Source organism: Ovis canadensis, chromosome 3 (genome assembly GCF_042477335.2).
Source record: "Ovis canadensis isolate MfBH-ARS-UI-01 breed Bighorn chromosome 3, ARS-UI_OviCan_v2, whole genome shotgun sequence".
Lineage (NCBI taxonomy): Eukaryota > Metazoa > Chordata > Mammalia > Artiodactyla > Bovidae > Ovis > Ovis canadensis.
This window is the reverse complement of record NC_091247.1, coordinates 226135345-226160094: the sequence shown is the minus strand read 5'-3', so window position 1 is coordinate 226160094 and position 24750 is coordinate 226135345. Positions and strand designations below refer to the sequence as shown.

Genomic DNA, 24750 nt, shown 5'->3' with positions numbered 1-24750 from the left:
CCATCTCAGCTGATTACTTCTTCCCTCCTCGGCCCCTGGGAACCTGGAGATAGGGAAGGAAAGCCTTCCTTTACTAAGGTCCGTTCATTCTTCCAAGTGGCCTTCTTGGGTGGGACCTGGATGACTCTATGTATTTGTGTGTGCTCTCCCGCGTGTGGCCCATGTGAGATTCACAGGAGATCCTCCGTGTTATATCCCTGCCGACTCTGAGAGTAAGCCAGCAGTCTTGCCAACACCCACTCTGCCCGCTGCCATTTTCGGTCAGCGGCTGAGCAGCTCATCTCCCGTCTGCACGATTTCTGTTCTCTGATACACAGGACCCTCCGTGGCAGGAGCGCCCCGGTAGAACACTTCTTCCCACAAGGCTTGAGATGTGGGTACACATTGTCCATCCTGCTTAAATGCTGGGCTTGGGGCTCTCTCAGACATAGCTAAAGCTTTTCATCCCAGATTTTCTCTCTTATTCCTCTATTTTCTGGACCTAGAACAGGAACATCTTGGGGCTTTTATTCTGCCTACCACTCCAATCGAACTCTTCAAATAATGAATTTGAAAGAATTATTTCTAGTCTAATCCCTTTGTTTCTCCCTTCAGTGTATGCTACTGTGAACAGAATATAGAGATATGGAGATGTACAGTCAGTTTGTTTTTTCCTTGCTTTTAAAAAATCAATTTACAGTAGTATTTTACTAAATTATTTTGTTTACCTTATATACAAAATTTCATATAAATTCACCACTGCCATTTTAGTTCAGTAGTAAACACCTAATCCATGAAGTGTTATAGAAAAAATTGTTTAAAATACTATCTTTGTTTTTTCTAATCCAGATTTGGACTTAAAACCACCACTAAAGTCAATTGGAAGCAATTTTTAACATCATTTTATGAACCTCAATATGAAGGTAGCAATAAAGCTCCCTTGACAAAAAGAAATAGGTATGTAAAAGAAAAAAAAAACCCTAAAGTTTGGTTACACATATCATAATATGCAAAAGATTAGAGAATATTTGAATTACTTTTTCTTCATTTATTGAATGACAAATTAGTCTTCATTGAATAATTACAGACTTTTACATAATAATGTATAGGTTAAGCTGTAAGGTAGGTATAATTATTATTCCAACTTCTAGATGGCAAAATGAGACATGAAGGGGGTCTTCACTACATCATAGCTTCGTGAGTCATGGAGGCAGAATCGGAGCCTAAACATCCTCAGTGCAGACATCCACCCCGCCAAGATCAGTCTCTGAGCATCAAGTACTCCTTGTGGAACTGGGTACAAGCGTGTGACTCCTACATGCTGTATGGAAAAGAGCAATGTGCGCTGACTTCCAGCCGCACTCTGCATGGCGCATCTACTGTGGATTATTTGCCTTGAGTGCCATTATTTTCATTTTCATTCTAATGTCTGTTATACCTTGAGATGTACATTATCACATAAATTGTGGTAGGGGCCCCAAAACATAAAAACCACTTAATAATATGACATTTTAGCGTTTAGACTCTCACTCCAGGAACTATTTTGTTTGTGTTGATGTGCACCCTGTATTGATTGCCCGATATGAATCTTAAGGAAAAAAAAAAAAAAAACAGCCTTTATAACTTCAGCACATTCATTGAAAGCACTACGCTCTATTGTAAAGTGAAATATACCACAGGGTTAATTCCCATTTCACTAGCTCCAGTCCCTGTCTCAGGGTTTATGAATATTTAATGAACTGCCCTGGTCACCAGCCTTCCAGGTATTCAGAGCCCCTCGCCGCGTGCCACGCCTCCCCCCGCCCCGCCCCGCCCCGGCCATACAAGCAGTGCTGTGAGTTCGTTTCTTAAGTGAAGTTACTTCTGTTTCTTTATAGTTTTCTTGTCCCACAGCACCTAGTTCAGGACTGTACAAATTAGCCTCTGAACTTTATTTACTTTAAAAAAGTGGTTCTCAACCGGGCACCGCCTTGGCCCCCCAGGAGACGTTTTGCCACGTCATGGGACATGTTTGGTTGTCCCAGCTGGGGCAGGGGTGCTACCACTCTCCACTGGATGCAGCCCGGAGATGCTGCTAAACATCCCTCAGTGCACAGCATGGGACCTCCACCCCCTCTCCCCTCCTACCCCCGCAACAAAGAACTGTCTGGCCCCAGCGCCAGTGGTACTGTGGGATATAAAACTGATGCAAACATACCCATTCATGCCAGTGTTTGTGGTCTTCAGAAAAGCCAGGTTCCAAGTCACACGAAGAACGCAGACCCAGCATTTCTGCTACCTCCTATGTTCCGTAAAAGTGGTGGCAGGGGTGTGTGTATATTCTCGTACAACTGGAAAAAGCTAAGACAGCTGTACAGATGCAGCAGTGAGCACCCCTAAATGATCTGAGAGATGTTCAGAGCCAGTCTGGTCCGCCACCATTCTTTATTTCGTGGGACATGTCAAACCATCTAATTGAACCCTGAAAAGGGAGGCTGGCAAGTGTACATTGCCAGGAGGTTCTTCAGCCTCCCTTGTGATCAGAATCCCCAGTGAAGCTGGCTCTGAGATCCCCGGTGGGTGATCAAACGTACATGCAGGCTGCTGGCCCTGATCTCAGGGGATGAAAGCAAGAGGCAAGTAAGGGAGACGGGCCTGATGACAGAGGTGGTCATGGCAGTCATGCCACTGTCAACGGTGAGGGGCAGCTTGTGAAGGTCGACGTCCTCACTGTCCCAAAATGAAATGTGTGTCCTCGGTGATGATGTGGGCGAGTGGGCTACAACATGCTGCCTCTACAAGGAGGTGCTGCTTTCAGCAGTGATCTCAACAGTGATCAGTTTGTTCTCAACCATGATCTCGGCGTCTTTCCCGGTCTTTTTTTGAGACCAAAGGCCTGAACTGGCTTGACGGCTGGCCACAACTATTCGGCAAGGGAAGGGGAGAGTGATGGGGCTGCAAGACTAATTGATGCCTGTGGGAACTGCGTGCAAGCTGGCTCCCTGATTAGGTACCACGTTGACTGAGTGACAGATGGGCCCACACGAGCATGTGACACTTTTTGGAAGAGGAGCCATCCAGAAATAGAGCGTTAGTATAGATGTTGTTAGGGTAATTTTATTTTCTTCTTCTTTTTTTTTTTTTTGCATTAACAAAGGGTCAAGAACATTACCTGATTCCTGTCTTTCTCTTAAATTTTGTAGCATCAACTTTAGAAATCAGGTTCATAAGGAAAACATTATCACGAAGTTATTTAGACATGAAGATCACTATACATCGTTGAAGAAAGCACTGCTGCTCATCAAGTCTGTAAGATTTTGAAACTCTGGTGAAAAACTCCCTGTTGCGAGGAAGGCTAACACTCAACAGGACCAATAAAAACTGTATACTCATTCATTTATCACTCAACAACTATTTTTGAGCTCCCATTATATGCTGTGGGCTTCTCAGGTGGCTCAGTGGTAAAGAATCTGCCTGCAATGCAGGAGATGCAGGTGTGATCCCTGGGTGGGCAAGATTCTCTGGAGAAGGAAATGACAACCCACTCTAGTATTATTGCCTGGGAAACCCCATGGACAGAAGAGCCTGGTGGGCTACAGTCCACGGGCTTGCAAGAGTTGGGCAGAACTTAGCGACTAAACCACCACCACCATTATATGTTGGCGCTTATTCTGAGTGCTTAGGGATGCAAAGCCTGACGTCATGAGCTGGGTCTAGTTGGGAAGATAGGGGCCGTAAAGCTTACTGCAGTGTAGTGAGATGAATGCCAGGGGCTGAGAACAACATGCGTCAAGACTGTTGAGGATGGAGTGACTCATCACCATTAGCTGTATAATTAAGGACCAACCTTGACCTGTCAAGCTTTCCTCCCATCCCCACCCTAGAGTTTATGGGTTCGTAACCAACTTGTAGCCCTGAACGGGAACATTTTCTTAGTCCCAAAATAGTCTGTTTAACTGCTTACCTGTCCTGCAAAGGGAGGCTTGTTCATGATTTTGCTTTAAACATTAGCTCCTGTCCCACTTTCACGTTCATTTTAGAAAGCAGCATTTGGATGCTTTTGGTTCAGAGCCATGTCTCACAAGTTAGTTATTTACTGAGCACATCCAATTACTGAATCTCTAGTAAATAACCAGGAGTGCACTGAACTACTTTGCCTCAGGCTCAAACACAGAAGAGTCCCCTGGCCTCCGTGACCAAGCCCGCCACCCAGGGACGTCTCCGCTGTGGGCTGGGCTCGGGGGAGGCTCCCAGGGCCTAGAGGAGGGCTCGTTGGTTCCGTTTTGCGCTCCGCTCTGGAGGCCGCAGCTGCACGCCTCTGTCTGTCTAGAATGCTTCCGCACAGTGTGGATTCCAAGCTCTGGGTTCTGCTTTGTCCAGAGGAGATGCTCTAGCTGGTGTGCCAGGCACAGTTTATCTTCATACCTACTGGCCTGTTCTCTGAGAACAGCCAGGAATAGGGAACCCATTCTACATGCCAGGCTCTGCCTCCAGTGATTTTTGTGGTGTCCACTCATGTTAGCCTCTCAACACCTCTGTCAGGCAGGCACTGTTGTTACCTTCACTCGATCCTGTTTGTTTCACCCTCATTTGCTGAGGAAAGGAGGCTGGGGGGTGAGTGCCCGGCCCGACGCTCCCCCTGCTAATGAGCGGTGGGGCTGAGATTGGAAGCAGCTGCCCCCCACCCCCCCAGCTGGCGCTCTCCCACCCTGCACTGAGCCGCCCGTCAGCACTTACCAGGCCGCTGCTTTAAGATAAACGAAGGCTCCCATGTGTTCACCCCCCTCAGCTTTATTAGTATATTGAAGAAGTAATTTAATTAAAAACGGTGAAATCTTCACCTCCGCTAATGCAGGGCTGTAATAATGCTTACTGAGCCAAATCTCAGTGACTTAACAGTCCCTGATGCACCTCTGGACAAATAGATTGATGAACGCACACAGAAGGTGGGGACTGAGTGTCTGCTCCGCGCCAGACTGAACCCACGGGTGAATAAGGCCAAGTCCCCACTGCCGTCGAGCTCACCCTCCGGAGTATCGCAGGAGAGCCACAGCCGTCACGTACCGGGAGCCACAGAGGCAGGGTTTCCAATGGGGATCCCCCCACCCCACGCCTGCCAATCATTTGCCTGGGTCTTGGCCACATTCTGGGGCCTGGTAGGAGAAGGAGAGCACAGGGAAAGAGCCAGCAGTGGGCACGGAATGGCATTTGGCCACAGAGGTCGGCCCTGGGAAGCAGGACCCACTGCTGCCGTAGAGAAGGATGCAGGATTGTTAGAAGACAGGCTTTCAGTCTGCTCCAAGTCACACACCCCACCGAGCCGTGTGTGCTGCCTGAGTATGCCTCTGCGCTCTTGCCAAGTGGACCCCCTCACTCCGCTGACGTGCGTTTAAGTCGGGCGCGGCTCATTTTCTAGAAACAGTTTGTGCCCTGCCTGCTCATGTGCTTCATTCACAGTGCGGTCATCTGCAGCTCGCATGATACTATGGGTAGAACGTCCCAAAGAACCTTCCAGAACTTATTAGGATTCATCATAGAATTGAGAAGGCCATTGGATACAGGGTCAGTATACAAAGATCAGTAATACTTCTATAAACTGCAATAAGCAATTGGAAAAAGAAGTTTTAAAATATTGTTGCTAATAATCCTTTAAAAAAGAAACCCCAAATACCTGGAAATATATCTGACCGAAAATGTGCAAATCCTCTGTGTTGAAGACTTGGCAGATTGCTTATACACATAGCCACCTGCTACAAACTCAGGGTGTATAGAAGGAAGACATGCTTCTCAGCTCATTCTCTGAGGCCGATGTTACCTTGATACCAAAGCCAGATGAAGAGATCACAAGAAAAACCACAGACCGATACCCTTCATGAATATAGTTGCAAGAATTCTCAAAAATATTAGCAAACCAAACCTAGCAACGTGTAAAAAGAATTAAATGCCATGGCCACACGAGGTTCATCTCAGGATGGCAAGGTTGGTTTAACTTCCAAAAGATCAATTATCATCACACACAATAGAAACAAAGGACAGATCTGCATGACCATAAATGCAGAAAAAAAATTGAAAAATTCAACACTCATTCACGATAACAACTTTCAACCAACTAGGAATAGAAAGGAAATTTCCTAACCTGATAAAGGGCCTTTATGATAAACCCAAAGCTAACAGCATAGTTGGGCTTCCCTGATGGCTGGTAAAGGCTTTGCTTGCCAATGCAAGAGGCAAAGATCTCAAAGGTAGGAAAGATCCTACCCAGGGATAGGTAGGAAGGAATTGGTGATAGGTAATAGGTGATAGATAGGAAGGATAGGTGAGAGGGAAATGGCAACCTACTCCAGCATTCTTGCCTGGGAAATCCCATGGACAGAGGAACCTGGCAGGCTATGGTCCATGGGGTTGCAAGAGTCCGTCACAATTTAGTGACTAAATAACAGCACAGTTAATGACAAAAGACTGAATACTTCCCCCAAATCAGGCTGCTGCTGCTAAGTTGCTTAGTTGTGTCTGACTGTGCGACCCCATAGACGGCAGCCCACCAGAGTCCCCCATCCCTGGGGTTCTCCAGGCAAGAACACTGGAGTGGGTTGCCATTTCCTTCTCCAATGAATGGAAGTGAAAAGTGGAAGTGAAGTTGCTCAGTCATGTCCAACTCTTCGCAACCCCATGGACTGCAGCCCACCAGGCTCCTCCATCCATGGGATTTTCCAGGCAAGAGTACTGGAGTGGGTTGCCATTACCTTCTCTGCCCGAAATCAGGAAAAACACAATGTCAGCTCTAGCTACTTCTTTCCAACATTATACTGAAGTTCTAGATGATGTAATCAGGAAAGAAAAGAAATAAAAGGCATATACATTGGGAAGAAAAAAGTAAGACTGTCTTTAATCACGGACCACTTGGTCTTGTAATAGGAAATTCTAAGGAATGCACTCACACACAAACTGCTAGAACTAATAAATGAATTCATCAAGGTTATAGGATACAAGCTCCATGGACAAAAATCGGTTGTATTTCCATGAATTAGCAATGCACAGTCTGAAAAAAAACTTCAGTAAGCAATTCCATTCACACAGCATGAAAAGAATAAAAACCATAGAAGTACATTTAACAAAAGAAGGCCAGGTTTGTGTACTGAAAATTATAAAACACGGTAAAAAGTAAAAGAAGATGTAAATAAGTGAAGAGACATTTAATATTCATGGATTAGAACACTCAGTATTATTAAGGTGGCAATTCTCCCCCAGATTGATCTGTAGATTCAATGAAAGCCCATCAAAATTCCAGCTGGCTTTTTTTTTTTTTTTTTTGCAGAAATTGTAAATCTGATCTTAAAATTCATTTGGAAATGCAAAGGTTGCAGAATAGCTAAAACAATTTTGGAAACAAAGAGTGACGTTAGAGTACCTAAACTTCCAGATTTTGAATCACAGGAAAAAGTTAGAGTAATAAAGACAGGGTGGTACAGGCATGGGATAGACATTGATCAATAGAACATAATTGAGGGTATGGAAATAACCCCTCACATTGATGGTCAATTAGTTTTCAACCAATTCAGCAGGTGAAAGAATAATCTTTTCAACAAATGGTGCTGAGACAAGTGGGTATGGCAACAAAAGTCATATAGTCAAAGCTACGGTTTTCCAGTAGTCAAGAACGGATGTGAGTGTTGGACCGTAAATAAAGCTGAGGACCAAAGAATTGATGTTTTCAAATTGTGGTGGTGGAGAAGACCTCTTGAGAGTCCCTTGGACTGCATGGAGATCAAACCCGTCGATCCTAAAGGAAATCAACCCTGAGTACTCATTGGAAGGACTGATAACTAAAGCTGAAGCTCCAGTACTTTGGCTCCCTGATGTGAAGAGCCAACTCTTGGAAAACACCCTGATGATGGGAAAGATTGAGGGCAGGAGGATAAGGGGTTGACAGAAGATGAGACAGTTGGATGACATCACCGACTCAACGGGTGTGAGTTTGAGCAAACTCTGGGAGATAGTGAAGGACAGAGAAGACTGGAGTGCTGCAGTCCATGGGGTCACAAAGATTCTGTCATGACTTAGTGACTGAACAATGCAAAAAGATGAAGTTAGACCTTTTCTTTACATTATATACCAAAATTAACTTAAAACGGACCATAAACCTAAATATAAGAGCTAAAACAGTAAAAGTCTTAGAAGACATATGTGTAATTCTTTGTGACCTTGTGTTAGGCAAAGATTTTTTTAGATGTGATACTAAAAGCATGATCCACAAAACAACAAAATGTATAAATTGGACTTATTTAGAATCAAAAGCTTTTGTTGTTCAGAAGATACCATTAAGGAGGTGTAAAGACCACAAACTGGGAGAAAACGTATGCAAATTCTATATCTGGTAAAGGACTTATATCTAGAATATGTGAGAACTCTTAGAACTCAATAAGAAGACTACCCAAATTTAAAACGGACAAGACTTTAATAGACATTTCACCAAAGAAGATATAGGGATACCCAGTTGACACTGGAAGTGGAGCTCTACATTGTTAGTCATCAGGGAAATGCAAATCAATAGGACAATGAGATACCACCTCACACCCCCTGGAGTGGCTACTGTCAGCAAGACAGATGGCAGTAAGTGCTGGTGATGCTGTGGCGATGGCACTTACACACCCCCGCTGGGGTCATACAATGGTACGACTGCTACAGAAAACAACAGAGCCATGTCCTAACAATTTAAAACAGATTTACTACATAACCCAGGAATTCCACTCCTAGATATGTCTGCCCAAGAGAAATAAAAACATGTCCACACAAAGGCTTGTGTGCAAGAGTCCACAGTAACATTATTCCTCATTTCCAAACTGGAAACAGTCCATATGTTCATCAACTTATGATAATACAAAACGTGCCGTATCATACAATGGAATAGTATTAACCGGAATAAAAAGAACAAAATACCGATCCATGCAACATCATGGATGAGCCTCACAAATGTTATACCTGTTGAAAGAAGGCAGATGGAAGGTGCATACAGATAAAATGTTGTACAAGTCTATTTACATGAAATATCCAGAAAAAAAGCAAATATGTATAGGGATAGAAACGAGATTAGTCCCTTAGGATAGGGTAGAAATGGAGTGACAGCAAATGGGCACAAGGTTTCTTTGGGGTGATGGAAATACTCGAATTAGTGATAATGATTGATTTTAGAACTTACACCCCAAAAAGATGTGCTTTTCGTTACAGGGGACTGGAATGCAAAAGTAGGAAGTCAGGAAACAAAACGCCTGGAGTAACAGGCAAATTTGGCCTTGGAATACGGAATGAAGCAGGGCAAAGGCTAACAGAGTTTTGCCAAGAGAACGCACTGGTCATAGCAAACACCCTCTTCCAACAACACAAGAGAAGACTCTACACATGGACATCACCAGATGTTCAACACCGAAATCAGATTGATTATATTCTTCGCAGCCAAAGATGGAGAAGCTCTATACAGTCAGCAAAAACAAGACCAGGAGCTGACTGTGGCTCAGATCATGAACTCCTTATTACCAAATTCAGACTCAAATTGAAGAAAGTAGGGAAAACCACTAGACCATTCAGGTGTGACCTAAATCAAATCCCTTATGATTATACAGTGGAAGTGAGAAATAGATTCAAGGGACTAGATCTGATAAATAGAGTGCCTGATGAACTATGGACGGAGGTTCGTGACATTGTACAGAAGACAGGGATCAAGACCATCCCCATGGAAAAGAAATGCAAAAAAGCAAAACAGCTGTCTGGGGAGGCCTTTCAAATAGCTATGAAAAGAAGAGAAGTGAAAAGCAAAGGAGAAAAGGAAAGATATAAGCATCTGAATGCAGAGTTCCAAAGAAGAGCAAGAAGAGATAAGAAAGCCTTCCTCAGCGATCAGTGCAAAGAAACAACAGAATGGCAAAGACTAAAGATCTCTTCAAGAAAAATTAGAGATACCAAGGGAACATTTTGTGCAAAGATGGGCTCAATAAAGAACAGAAATGGTATGGACCTAACAGAAGCAGAAAATATTAAGAAGAGGTGGCAAGAATACACATAAGAACTGTACAAAAAAGATCATCACGACCCAGATAATCATGATGGTGTGATCACTCACCTAGAGCCAGACATCCTGCAATGTGAAATCAAGTGGGCCTTAGAAAGCATCACTACGAACAAAGCTAGTGATGGAATTCCAGTAGAGCTATTTCAAATCCTAAAAGATGATGCTGTGAAAGTGCTGCACTCAATATGCAAGCAAATTTGGAAAACTCAGCAGTGGCCACAGGACTGGAAAAGGTCAGTTTTCATTCCAATTGCAAAGAGAGGCAATACCAAAGAATGCTCAAACTACCACACAATTGCACTCATCTCACATGCTAGTAAAGTAATGATCAAAATTCTTGAAGCCAGACTTCACCAGTATGTGAACCGTGAACTTCCAGATGTTCAAGCTGGTTTTAGAAAAGGCAGAAGAACCAGAGATCAAATTGCCAACATCTGCTGGATCATCGAAAGAGGAAGAGAGTTCCAGAAAAACATCTATTTCTGCTTTATTGACTATGCCAAAGGCTTTGACTGTGGATCACAATAAATTGCGGAATATTCTGAAAGAGATGGGAATACCAGACCACCTGACCTGCCTCTTGAGAAACCTCTATGCAGGTCAGGAAGCAACAGTTAGAACTGGACATTGAACAACAGACTGGTTCCAAAAAGGAAAAGGAGTACATCAAGGCTGTATATTGTCACCCTGCTTATTTAACTTATATGCAGAGTACATCATGAGAAACGCTGGACTGGAAGAAGCACAAGCTGGAATCAAGATTGCCGGGAGAAATATCAATAACCCCAGATATGCAGATGACACCACCCTTATGGCAGAAAGTGAAGAGGAACTAAAAAGCCTCTTGATGAAAGTGAAAGTGAAAAAGTTGGCTTAAAGCTCAACATTCAGAAAACGAAGATCATGGCATCCGGTCCCATCACTTCATGGGAAATAGATGGGGAAACAGGGGAAACGGGTCAGACTTTATTTTTGGGGGCTCCAAAATCACTGCAGATGGTGATTGCAGCCATGAAATTAAAAGACACTTACTCCTTGGAAGGAAAGTTATGACCAACCTAGATAACATATTCAAAAGCAGAGACATTACTTTGCCAACAGAGGTCCGTCTAGTCAAATCTATGGTTTTTCCAGTGGTCATATGGATGTGGGAGTTGGACTGTGAAGAAAGCTGTGTGCCAAAGAATTGATGCTTTTGAGCTGTGGTGTTGGAGAAGACTCTTTAGAGTCCCTTGGACTGCAAGGAGATCCAACCAGTCCATTCTGAAGGAGATCAGTCCTGGGTGTTCTTTGAAAGGACTGATGCTAAAGCTGAAAGTCCAGTACTTTGGCCACCTCATGCGAAGAGTTGACTCATTGGAAAAGACTGTGATGCTGGGAGGGATTGGGGGCAGGAGGAGAAGGGGACGACAGAGGATGAGATGGCTGGATGGCGTCATCGACTCGATGGACACGAGTTTGAGTGAACTCCAGCAGCTGGTGATGGACAGGGAGGCCTGGAGTGCTGCGATTCATGGGGTCACAAAGAGTGGGACACGACTGAGCGACTGAACTGAACTGAATGGCTGATTATTGAAAATCATAAATATTAGTTGTCGACGACTCCTACTTGGACATTAAAGAATGGTCACTCCCCCACCAAAAAGTACCCTGAACATACCCTCTAAATTACTTAATTTTCTCCAAGGAAACCTGTCCTTTTCACGTTTTGGACCCTGAATCTGTTGTAGTTGGCGTTCATGCAGTGTGGCATCACTTAAAGTCTTTGGTCAGATTGATATTCACAATCTCTTTGTGAAGAGATGGGGTCCTTTATTTCCCCTGCCTTTCCAGTAAATAGTTTCTCTCAATTTTGATAGTCAATTTTCTTATTGATAATTTTTTATTCTGGGAGAAGAAGTTTGCCTCCCAGTATTTTGCTCATGTTTTCTTTATGGTGCGTGGCTGAAATTTTTCTCGCTAAGTAATTGTCCATTTACGTAATTGACGAGGTTGGTGGTAGTGCAAACAAGCATAATTAATATTCTTAGTAAATTGGCAAGTTGCAATTGAATTTCCAGGAAATCCTATGCCCAGTGTGGCTGAGCTGCAGGGTCCTCAGGTGGGTTAGGGCAGGAAAAGCTGTTTGGCTTCTGAGACCACCAGCATTCAGCCTGTCCTGGGGAGAGGGTCAGCCTCTTTCTTGCCACATCCTGACAAAGAACATCGTAGCAAGGGCACTGGCAAAGTTCTAGATCCCCTCCCCTGACTGCTCTTGGCACGTGGGTTATACAGTGAACATCAGCTGAGGTTTTCGTATTTCAAATCACAATTCTATTTGGCCCCAAATCTTGATTTATTAAGTGCTGCCCAATACATGTCATGCTTTTTTCTTCCCTTTTTTCCTTGTTTTAAAAACATTCCCTTATAATATTTTCATGCTCAGAAACCTGACGGACAGATAACAGGGCAAGAACTGCAACGCGTCCTAAATTGCGTGGTTGTAAACATAAGTGATTCAGAATTCAAAGAACTAATGCGAATACTTGACCCTGGGTGCACCGGGTGTGTCAACATCAGCAAGTTTATTGAGCTAATTGAAGAGAACCCTAAGGTGAGTTTTGCCACAACTTCACGTTTCTTTTTTCTGTTTATGGTAGGAAACGTAAGTGTTGTTAGTGAAATAAGAGATGCAGGTGGAATATGGTTTAAATAGCTGAATGCACATTTTCCACCGGAGTTAATTTTAAGTAAGAGTTGTGTTTAAAAGCTGTTTGATTTTAACTTTTAGTTTCTAAACCTGGATTTGACCCCTGGGTTGGGAAGATCCCCTGAAGAAGGGAAAGGCTACCCATGCCAGTATTCTGGCCTGGAGAATTCCGTGGGCTACAGTCCATGGGGTCGCAAAGAGTCAGATACAACTGAGCAACTTTTGCTTTTCTAAATCTCACTGAAGGACGAACGTTGACATTTGCCAAAACTTTCCTTGAATGGCAGCACTTGATACACCAGATATAACTCCTTTTCACAGCATTTCAGTAGCACTGCTAGAACCTGCCTGCCCATGCAGGAGACGTAAGAGATGCGGTTTCGATCCCTGGGTCGGGAAGATCCCCTGGAGGAGGGCATGGCAACCCACTCCAGTATTCTTGCCTGGAGAATCCCATGGACAGAGCAGCCTGGGGGACCACAGTCCATGGGGTCACAAAGAGTCAGACTTGACTGAAGCGACTTAGCACGACTTAGCATTTGAAATAAGACAAAACAACTGCTTGTTGCCTCTAATGGCAAACACTTAGGGTATTTAGTTCTTTTGGTTGAAAGTTGATAGTTTTGTAATTATTAATCCTTATATAACTTTAATAGCTATTTAGCATTTTAAAATTTTAAGAACTTTGAAAAAATCGGATTAGTTTCAGATAATGCATGCCATGGACATTAGCAGAGTCTCATTGAAATGTTTGTTGAAGATTTCTTTTTACCAGGTACAGGTTAGCTTTTAGTTTAAATTTTATGGTTTGTGTACATTCATGGTAGGTTCCTTCAATTGTGTCCGACTCTTTGGGAGCCCATGGACTCCTGTTACCACTAGCCTCCTCTGTCCATGGGATTCTCCAGGCAGGCATATAAACAGATGGATTAGAAACACTGGAACACGAGATGTGCAAATAGAAGAAAATTAAGATCACCGCTAATTCTCACATGGAGGAATTGTATGACGTTTTTACTCACTCTTGCATGTTCTTCCAAACCTTTATACCTTTATACACACACATACTAGTTTTTGCAGCTTTATTGAGGTATAATTGATATATAAAAGTACACAATTTAACATACAGTATGCAATTTGATGAGCTGGATATATGCATATATATTTTTTTCATATATGATATCTATTTTATTTTAAAATGAGATATGTAATTAGTGACTTTTAAATTTATCATCAGTTAACATATTGTTAACCCTTAGTGTCAGTAAAAATTCTGCCATGTAATATTAAAAGATACAGAGTAGTCCCCATTGTTATAATCTGGGTGTTCATTATTTAATTTCTAGGTGATGGATTTTTTTTTTATTTTTACTTTATTTTACTTTACAATACTGTATTCGTTTTGCCATACATTGACATGAATCCACCACGGGTGTACAGGCATTCCCAAACATGAACCCCCCCCCCACCTCCCTTCCCATAACATCTCTCTGGGTCAGGTGATGGATTTTTTTCATGCTTGTTGTACTTTTTAAAATAAACACAAGTTGAATGTAGTTATCCTCATTTCCAGATAGGAGCTGGTGGGCTCAAGGTCTAAACTATTGGCTAGTCAGGGACAAAACTGACAGCCCAAAGTCCGTCTGCCTCCTAAGCCTCCACTGCCTTTATGAGTGATTTGTATTTATACACATTTTCTGTTTCCCAATCAGCTGCACAAAATACCTGCCTGTAAGGACACCAAGATGCCTCTCTTCCTGGCTTGGGATTCAGTAAGTAACGCTTTCCCATGTGGCCCCAGGGTGCTACCTCCCACCCCAGGTTACAAACATGCAATTTGGTAAATATGATTTCCCCCCCCCCCCGGTAGGTGGAAGAAATTATTCATGACTCGATTGCTAAGAATCCATCAGCTTTCTGTAATATGCTGCGGTCATATGACATCGGAGACACAGGACTCATTGGGCGAAATAATTTCAAGAAAATCATGCGTGTATTCTGCCCATTTTTAACAACTGAACATTTAGTAAAGTAAGTTTTCAGGTAACAGAATTAGTTCATGTCACATCTTCCTTAAAGTCTGTTTGATAATTCTAAATCTTTTTCTACGTGTTTTCTGCTGTGTTAGTAGGTAGTACTGATAATAGCTTCTAGTTATTGAGCCTGTACTAAGCCTTGAACGTTGGTTGAGAACCTGGCATATATACTATATGACTGAGTCCTTGCCACAAGTGTGTAGGGCTGCATTACAACTCCTTTTCCTGAATAAGGAGACGGAGGCCTGAGGACGTTCAGCGAGTCCTTGGAGACACACGGGAGTGAGCCATGGAGCCTGGGTCCCATCCTGCTTGCCATGACCCCTGTGGTCTGAATCTTCAGGCTGTTTTACCTCCCAGGGTGTCTGGCTGTGACCAACCAGCCCATAAATGGTAGCCTGATTTATAGTTTATATATATAATTTATAGTTCGTTTTCATTTAAAACTTACTTTGTGGTAGCTGAGCCGAAGTTGGAGGGGACAGGGATATTAGAGAAAGAAGAGAAGGGTGTCCTGAAGATTCCATGGGTCCTGCCTGGTGTCTGTTCCACCCTCCAGGTGGAAGGGCTTGCCCCCTGTGGCATTCCCTCACTACAGATGACCTTGACAACTAGCAGGCTGGAGTGGGACTCAGGCGGGATGGCGCCTGCCACAGGCTGCCCTCAGAAACAGGTGGCCAGTGCTCCCCAGGGTGTGGGCAGTAATCTGGGAGATTCCTGTAGATGGAAATTCAGAGGCATCACAAGGATGCTCTTTCAGTCCTTCCAAATGGAATGTTAAACATCTTATTTTTTTCTTTACTTATTTTTTTTTACTTTGCTTCATATTACATTGGTTTAAAGTGACCCAGTTGTTGGCCTCTCTTTCTATGAACACTCATAGCCCATTTTCCCCATGGCTTATAAGAAGTGGGGGCAAGGCTTTCCCCGTAAGGAGGGGCTTTCGAGAGCTTGGTGTGCTGGGCCAGCTGTTTGCATCCATCCAGTTCACAGAACTCTTGCAGGAAGATCAGTTTGCTTGGGGCAGGGGGAAGAAACCAAACAAAGGGGAGAAGCAGGTGACAGCAAGCCCAGAGGCGGCTCTGGAGGAGCTCAGGGAGGGGTGAGGGCTGGGCTGGGCCTCGGACGGACGCGGAGGCCGCGGGGATATCCGTGTCTGCAGGGCTTGCTTGTGACTGTGCTGAGTGCTCAGACCCAGGGGAGAGGGAGAGAGAGGGAGGAGCCCAGGGCTGGCCGGGCAGCTCAGCTGTCCTTCCACTTGGTCTATCACTCAGTGAGTGTTGCATGAGTCTCCTGCATCTGGCCATCCTGTTATATCAGTAAAAAAAAAAAAGTGAAGTCGCTCGGTTGTGTCCAACTCTTTGGGACTCCATGGACTATAGCCCACCCGGCTCCTCCATCCATGGGATTTTGCAGGCAAGAGTACTGGAGTGGGTTGCCATTTCCTTCTCCAGGGGATCTTCCCGACCCGGGGATTGAACCCAGGTCTCCTGCATTGCAGGCAGATGCTTTACCATCTGAGCCACCAGAGAAGCTCCTATTATATCAGTCAGTTCAGTTCAATTCAGTTGCTCAGTTGTGTCTGACTCTTTGTGACCCCATGAACTGCAGCACGCCAGGCCTCCCTGTCCATCACCAATTCCCAGAGTCCACCCAAACCCATGTCCATTGTGTCAGTGATGCCATCCAACCATCTCATCCTCTGTTGTCCCCTTCTCCTCCTGCCCTCAATTTTCCCAGCATCAGGGTCTTTTCCAATGAGTCAGCTCTCTGCATCAGATGGCCAAAGTATTGGAGTTTCAGCTTTAACATCAGTCCTTCCAAAGAACACTCAGGACTGATCTCCTTTAGGATGGACTGGTTGGATCTCTTTGCAGTCCAAGGGACTCTCAAGAGTCTTCTCCAACACCACAGTTCAAAAGCATCAATTCTTCTGCCCTCAGCTTTCTTTAATAGGTTTACAGAAAGGCCTTCATTTACTGGCGGTGGGGAGGGGGGGTGTGGGGGTGTCTAACGTGGGGGAAAGAGATGCAGAAGTGCCCAGTGTGGCGTGCGAGCACCAGAGTACCATGTAGGCACAGTTCTGGAAGCCCGGAGGGTGGGGCCAGGGCACAGAAGGCGAGCAGCTTCCCAGGGATGTGAGGCTGGAACCCGGAGAAGAAAGGGAAGAGCCTTGCAGGACGTGGGGCAGCAGGGGATGCTCCCACGGGACAACTGGGCGGGATATGTGCGGAGAGCGGCAGGGGCCCGCGGCACGGGGCGGGAAGGGCAGGCGAGAAGGACGGGCACCCCCCCACCAGGGGACCGGAGTCATCCAGTGGGCAGGGTCCTCCACAGGGTCTGAGAGCCGCCAGGACGGAGGGCTCTGAAAATGCCCCTGCCCCCGCCCGCGGGCCGGCAGGGCGCGGGCACACCGAGTCCCTGTCGCCTCTGCCATGCGGCCCACAGCCGAGAAGCAGAGCTGAGGGCCAACCGGAGGCCGCGAGAGGGTCTAGAGGGGGCGAGGGGCCACGCCCGGTCTGTGCTCTGTAAACACAGCTCTGGCTCCAGGGAGGGGGACGGATGGGTGTAATGGGGGAAAGGGGAAGGAAGGGGCCGGAAGGAGGAGGGGCAGAGGACCGTGGGGCCGGCTGCTGCGGGGTGGTCTGCGCAGCAGAGGAACCGCCTGCTGACTTTGGACAGGGAGGCTGACGGCCAAGAGCGCAGCGGTCTCCGGGGATGCCCGGGGCTGCTCCAGCCGCCAGGTGGGAGAGACAGGGCCGCTGAGAGAGAAGACGGGGTGAAAGCGCCAGAAAAAGGGCTGCAGGAAGATGTGGGGTTCAGAGGGGAGTCTGGGCCGGGACGAGACCCTGGGGTCCTCACACGACCGCTTGCTCGTTTGTTTGTTCGACAAGCGTTTGTCTGGGGTTGACGGTGGACTGGCTGGCTGAGGTGAGCAGGCCTCGGGCAGGACCTGAGGGCACCACCAGGCAACCAGGGCCCTGGCTGGTCCCGCAGCAGAGGAAGCCGAGAAGGTCAGGGCAGGGGTGCCTGAGGCTAAGGGGGCAGGGGCCCAGCGAGGTCAGAGGTCACAGAGGAAGCAAGTGGGGTGAGCAGTTGGGTGGGGGAAGACCCAGCAGGTCCTCAGGATGTGTGTGGTGCAGAGAGGCCAGGGTCAGGAAGGGAGTCCCCTGGCTTCACAGACAGGCTCTGGCAGGCCTGTGGGCTGGGAAAAGCCGAAGACTGCAGCCAGCATCTGCGGAGGAAAAGCAGATGGAGCCAGGGTGGGAAGAAGGATTATGGGGGTGCTGACCTAGGAGTCCCCCCCTCCAGACTTCTCAGTGCAGGGGGAGGCGAGATCGCCAGCTGAGTGGGCAGGTCGCAGGTGGAATGGGAGGCTTGGGAGTTAAACGTTTGCAGCAGCTTCCAAGGGCCAACAGAGGGGAACCTCTTGAAGTCTCCGTTTACTTGTCCCTAAAAAGAAGATGACGCCCAGTGGCGTTCATGTTCTACCTGAGTACACTTTATTTTTTTTATATCAACTCCTCTTTTTCTGAAGTATATTAATTTTTTTTAAAAGCCTTTTCTTATACGTAAAAACATCATCACTCGCTGTAAAGAGATTATGCTAAGTCTGCCTTTCATGAAAACAGTATGATTAAATCCTAATGAAATGTCTCTATCTGCCAAAGGCTCTGAGCAGAAGGCTTGCTATTGCTTTGTTAAAATGTAGGTTAATAAATAGAAAAAAATATGAGTTATGTTCGATACCACTTAAAGTAAAAGAAATGGGAATTTGCAAACAAGTGGAAAGACAGAGCAGGAAGGAGAAGGTGGTCCGCGCATGTGTGCTGGTGGGTGTGTAAATGAAAAAGCCTCTCTGGAAAGCAGTTTGGTGTAACAAGGGGCTTCCCTAGTGGCCCAGATGGTGAAGAATCTGTCTGCAATATGGGAGACCTGGGTTTGATCCCTGGGTGGGAAAGATCCCTGGAGAAGGGAATGGCTGCCCATTGCAGAATTCTTACTTGGAGAATCCCATGGACAGAGGAGCCTGGCAGGCCCCAGTCTATGGGGTTGCAAAAAGTTAGACATGACTGAGTGACTAACACTTTCACTTTTTTCACTTTGGTGTGAAAAGGACCATCCCCTGCCCACTTTGTCCCTGTGGTTCTTCTAGGAATACGTACCATGAATACATGTGGAGGTTCAGGGTGTGTTTGGAATACCACTGGCTGACCTGCCAGGGGTGTTGGGTTGGGGTAGGGTGGGCAGGAAATGAGGATGAACCCAAGCTTCTGGCTGAAGCACCTGGGGACTCAGGGTTGTCATCTGAGCTGGGGGAGGCTGAGGGGGACGGTTTCCGGGAGTAGAAATCAGAAGTTTCATTTTAGACACGTTAACTTGGAAAGGAGATTGGTGGACGTCTCACCACCCAGAGTGGCAGGTCACGCCATTCGCCTCCTCCGCCTTCCCCGACCCCACCTCCCAGGTGCTCCCCACCTGTTGCCTGGCTCCACTTTTCCTGGCTCCTGTCATTTGTTCATGTTTATTACCTGTGCCACCCCACCAAGGATGTAAAATGTGGAGACTCTGTCTCTTCTGGCTGAAGCTCCAGTACCTAGGAGTGGAAGAGTGCCTGGCTCATGGACAGGGCATCTTAAATGTCAAGCGAGGAAATGAATGAATGAATGAATGAACTTTAGTGGGTTGATCATGCAATCACCTGGATTTTTGAGATGCAAGCCTTTCTATCTCTTCTCCATTATGTAACCAGTCTTTGTCTAAGCTACAAAGTGAATTTGCTCAATCGTGTCCGACTCTTTGCAACTCCGTGGACTATAGCCTACGAGGCTCCTCTGTCCATGGCATTTTCCAGGCAAGAGTACTGGAGTGGGTTTCCATTTCCTTCTCCAGGGGATCTTCCCAACCCAGGGACCGAACCCGGGTCTCCTGCATTGCAGGGGCAGATGCTTTACCATCTGAGCTACCAAGGAAACCCTACAGAGATGATCACATTAAAACCCTGCTTGAAGCACTTGGGTGTCCTCTTGCCATTAGGAAAACACCAGCTGCTTTAACAGAATGTGGCTTCCCAGCCCCTCAGGATCCTCAAGCCCCTCTGGAACTCGGGCTCTGTAGCCAGAAGGCCTGGGTTCAAATCCCAGCTCGGCCCTGAACAAGCTGTGAACTTGGGCAAGTGCTGAGCATAAGAGCTGTGGTGAGGATCAAATGAGGTGATAGACACAAAGCCTGCCACCCAGGGTCAAGCGCACATGGAGCTCTCATTTGCTGCGGCCATTCCCGCAGGTCCCAGCTCAGCGAGGCTGATGCTGAGCTCTCTGTTGTGTCCGGGTTTTCAGATGATCTGTTCCCTCCTTTCAGAACGAGCCTTCCCCAGCCTCTTGCAGCTCCATGAGGTGGGCTTGCTGTGCTTTGGGAGCATGGAAGTCTTAACCACTGGACCACCAGAGGAGTCTCAAACTAATCCATACTTACATAATACAATTGGAAGAAATCCATCAAGTGTGTATATCTCTGTGAACCCATCACAACCTGTCAACCCAGACTCTAAACTTTTTCATCGTCCTTAAAACTTCCTTGTGCCCTTTGCAGTGCCTCTCTTCCACCCACCTGGCACCATGTCACTGCAGATGACTTGGCATTTTCTAGGATTCTCTGTAAATGCAAGCGTACAAGATGCCAGGTTTTATTCACCAAGCGTAATGTCTGTGCGGCTCACTCGCGCTGTTCTGTGTATCCACAGTTGGTTCTTGTTCATTGCAGAGTAGACTTCTCTTTTGTGGTCTTCTCCAGCCTTGTGGATCCACTCGTCTATGGATGGGCATTTGGTTTGTTGCTAATTTTTCTCTTACAATGAAAGCTACAGGTATTATACCAGTCTTTGTGCAGACGTACGTTTTTATTTCTTCCAGCCAAGTGCCTATGGGTAGGATAGCTGGATCCTCTGATGAGTATACCTTCGGTTGCCCCACTGTCTTCCAAAGTGGGAGCGCCATCTCGCACTCCACCAGCCGTGGAGGAGACCTGTAGCCACTCACCTCCTTGCTGACACTTGGTAGGCTCCTTCTTATTTCAGCTGTTCTAATGGGCGTGTTCTAATTATTTTTAAAATTCAGACTCTGCAGTAAGTTTCAGGATATTGCTTCAGGAAGAATCCTTTACAAGAAACTTTTGGCATGCCTAGGAATTAATCGACCGCCCACTGTCTCTCCAGTTTCCGTGCCAAAGGGTCAACTGTTAAACGAACAACTTCAAAAAGAGGAGCAGCCGCTGCCAGACCTTTCTGAGAGGTAAAACAAAACAAAAGCACGTATTAAAACCACGGTGCCTACTGCAGGATATGTTAGTTGCTCAGTCGTGTCCAACTCTTTGCAACCCTGTGGACAGTAGCCCACTGGAGTACACCAGTCTCTTCTGTCCATGGAATTCTACTGCAAGGTAGACAGTAAATATTTGTTGACAAAAATGAGTATTTAAATATTTGGGGATTTAAATAAGAAAGATGGCAAATGATGAATGCAGTGATTAGAGTCAGGGCGTTTTAGAGCAAGCAGAGATCTTAGGACTACGCTACACTGACTTATTAATTCTAGGATTGAAAGCACTGAGACCTGAAGAGGAGGTCTGGGGACTGGCCTCACATTATTTGGGCTTCCCAGGTGGCGCTAGTGTGGTAAAGAACCCCCCTGCCAGTACAGGAGATGTAAGAGACATGGGTTCCATCCCTGGGTCAGGAAGATACCCTGGAGAAGGAAATGGCAACCCACTCCTATGGAATCCCATGCTCAGAGGAGCTGGCAGGCTACAGTCCATAGGGTCGCAAAGAGCTGGACACAAATGAAAGCCACTTTGCATGCTCAGGTTATTCACAGGCTGAGTGGACACCCTGGGGGAAGGACCCAGGACTTTCAGCTCCCAAAGAACTCAACTATTGCCTCCCTGCAGTCACACTTTTTGCCAGAGTTGTAGCTTCCTTACTGCTGTATAATATTTATTGCAAAATATACTCATAACACTGGTTAACATTTTCTAACATGAATGATAGAATTACTTAAATGATTGCCAAATTGAATCGTAACAGTAAAACGTACTTAGTAAATCCATTAAAAGTCAGACTGATGAATATTTTAGCCCTTCATTTTGAAAAATATAGGTTTAGCCTAATGAAAAGATATTATTTTAACTTGCTTGTTCTATAGCTTATAATAAATCCATGAGGAAAGATAAAATGTAGAACTAATTGGCCGACTTCACTTTGTCATATCCCCTTTAAAAAATTCTCAAGTGTAGAGCAATGGGAATATTTTAATGCTAAGGTGATGAAATTTGAATATCTGGGCACTTTAATAGTAGCTGCTTTATAGATGAGTAGAAAGATGGTATTTTAAGAGAAAGGTAAAAGATTCTATAAAGTGCTACGTCTGCCTCCCAAAAAAGCAGTGAAAGAAGTACTAGCAGTTTAGCATTTCATCAAACGTGGGCATTCCTGGAGAGCTCTTAGGGCTGGCAGAAGTAGTAGGTGAGGAGTCGAAGTCCATTCTCAGGACCATCTCATGGCTATCGAAACGAGGTCTAGGAGACTGCAGGAGGGCTGGAGAATAATTAGCCTTCAAAGACACATAGATTCTCACACTCAGACACAGAGCACACCACGTAAGATCTGTATTATATAGATTAAATCGATTTCACAAGTCAACTTGGATTAATTGTGGACATCCCTTCCTTCCCCTGGCTGTCTGATGATCTTTGATCTGGTGACCACAAAACAGCCTGTTTAACTTAAGGCTGTGTAGCAGGCTCTGACTTTGCATTTTCCCAGTTCACTAAAGTATCCTTTCTCAGCCGTGTCTTCCCACTCACACGCCAGATTCAGCCAGCTCAAAGCACAGCTGAAAACCTCAGGGCTGACACCAGCCCCTGCCCCAAAGCTCCCCACCCTGGCCTGCTGCCTTGTGCTGGGACCTCGGCCAGGGAGGGGAGCTTACCTGACACAGTGACACAGAGCTGCTGGCCTGGCTCTGAAGCTACGAGCCATGGGCGTGTAAGAAGTCCCTGAGTCCCTCCCTTGACCTCAACGTCTGTCTGCACGTTTGTGAAAAGGGGATGGAAAGCCCCTGTGTTGTCCTGGGTTGAACCATAAGCGGGTGAGTTCTGTAGCAGGGGTCCCCAACCTCCGGGACCTCATGCCTGGTGATCAGAGGTGGAGCTGATGTAATAACAATAGAAGTGAAGTGCACAATAAATGCAGTGAGCTTGAATCACCCCCAAAGCATCCGTCCCCCGTTCCATGGAAAAACTGTCTTCCACAAAACTGGTCTGCGGTGCTCAGAAAGGTTGGGGGCTGCTGGCCTATAGAAAGCGCGCTGCTGCAGCTGTGTGCCTGCTTGTGATTTTAGAGCCAAGCCCGCTGAGAGCCAGGGTGCCATGGCCAGGAACATGACGAAGGAGGAAGTCATTGAAAAGCTCAAAAGCTGCATACGGCAGCAGGACCCAGCACTCAGAAAGCGGTTTCTTGACTTCACCAGGGAGCCTGATGGCAAAATTAACACGCATGACTTCAAGAAGGTAGGAGAGTAAGGTTTCTCTGCGTTTCTGCGTTTCCTCCTTTCTGGAAGGAAGTTCAGTTGTCTTACTGTGCCGCTGCTGCTGAGTCGCTTCAGTCGTGTCCGACCCTGTGCGACCCCATAGACGGCAGCCCACCAGGCTCCGCCATCCCTGGGATTCTCCAGGCAAGAACGCTGGAGTGGGTTGCCATTTCCTTCTCTTACTGTGCTACCAGGCTCTGAAGGCACAAGCATTAAGTTTTTTTCAGCCAGGGTTTATTCCAGGGCAAAACGGATGCATTTCTAGGCATCTTCCGACAATGTAAAAGGATTCTTCTGGCCAAAAATATCCTTGGCAACTTTCTTCAGACTATGCTTCTGATGTGAATGCGGCTGGTTTTTGATAGTTAACCTTTCAAAACAAAGGGTTCACTGGTGCTTTCCTTGGCCATGCACTGAGGACCCGGCTCCGTGTGCGAGGTGGGGCAGTGGGGGAGGGGGGAGCGGGGCGAGGCCGCTCAGGGCCCCCCCAACCCTGCCAGCGAGGGCTTCCCGGGACGCTGTGATAACAGAGCTGTGGTTTGTGCCGCAAGAAAGTGGGGGGAAAAAAACTGGCAGTGAAAATGGGAAGCTCAGAGTGCTGATTTGCATGTGCTTATGGGAACTGGGGAGGTTCATGCCAGAAAGAGCTCACTTTGAAGGGTTCTGCACAGACTTCTCAGGAATGAATTTGCACGATTGCTTAAAATTCCTATTATGATCCCCCTGGTTCATCATCTGCAGCTATTTTAAAGGGAAACCTTGCCTCTAATACGTAGTAGTGTCCGTGTGGACACCTTCAGAAGAAGGCAGTGAAATATATTTCCAAGAAGAGAAGTAATCAGATTAGCAGCTGCAGTTTATCTAGTGCCTGCCCCCATGCCAGGTGCCTAAATGGGCTCTGTCCGAATCTCATTTCCAAGCCTCTCATCGGCAGCAGTGTGGAGGGTGGGTGGAGGAGGGGGCCGGCTGGTGTGGGGAGGGGGGAAGGGATTAGATGGCTGTGGAAACAGTCCAGACCTCCCCTTCCCCAAGCAAGAGACGCGGAAGTGGAGGATCTAGGTTTGTGAGCCTAAGGGGCCCAGCAAGGAGACATGGGGTAACAGGTAAGCGAGAGGACAGAGTCAAGGATGGTTCCACAAGTTCTGGCTTTGGGGGGGGGCGGGGACCAGGAACTGGGAGCCAGCCGTTGCCGACTGGCAAGAGCAGCTTCGGTGGGTAAATGGGCAGGAGTCATGGAACCCTCCGAGGGCCTGGTCCCAGGTTCCACCCTGAATCACCTGGCAAATGGGGCCTCTTTGTGTTTGACTCTGATTCTTTTTTTTTTTTTTTTAATTAAAGGTTCTTTATTTTTGTTCTGCTGGGTCTTCGCTGCTGCGCGGGCTTTTCTCTAGTTGCGGCAAGTAGCTGCTCTCTGTTGCG

General features: G+C 46.4%; 1 protein-coding gene across 1 annotated transcript in view; it reads left to right on the top strand.

Annotated features, from left to right (window-relative positions):
* The window catches only part of EFCAB6 (EF-hand calcium binding domain 6), a 268456-nt gene that overhangs the window by 117770 nt on the left and 125936 nt on the right, over positions 1 to 24750 (top strand). The window contains exons 11-17 of the mRNA XM_069581729.1: positions 829 to 936; positions 3162 to 3267; positions 12447 to 12614; positions 14423 to 14482; positions 14581 to 14741; positions 20863 to 21036; positions 23143 to 23311. Coding sequence (XP_069437830.1) covers positions 829 to 936; positions 3162 to 3267; positions 12447 to 12614; positions 14423 to 14482; positions 14581 to 14741; positions 20863 to 21036; positions 23143 to 23311 — 946 coding nt within the window. The remainder of the gene's footprint in view (positions 1 to 828; positions 937 to 3161; positions 3268 to 12446; positions 12615 to 14422; positions 14483 to 14580; positions 14742 to 20862; positions 21037 to 23142; positions 23312 to 24750) is intronic.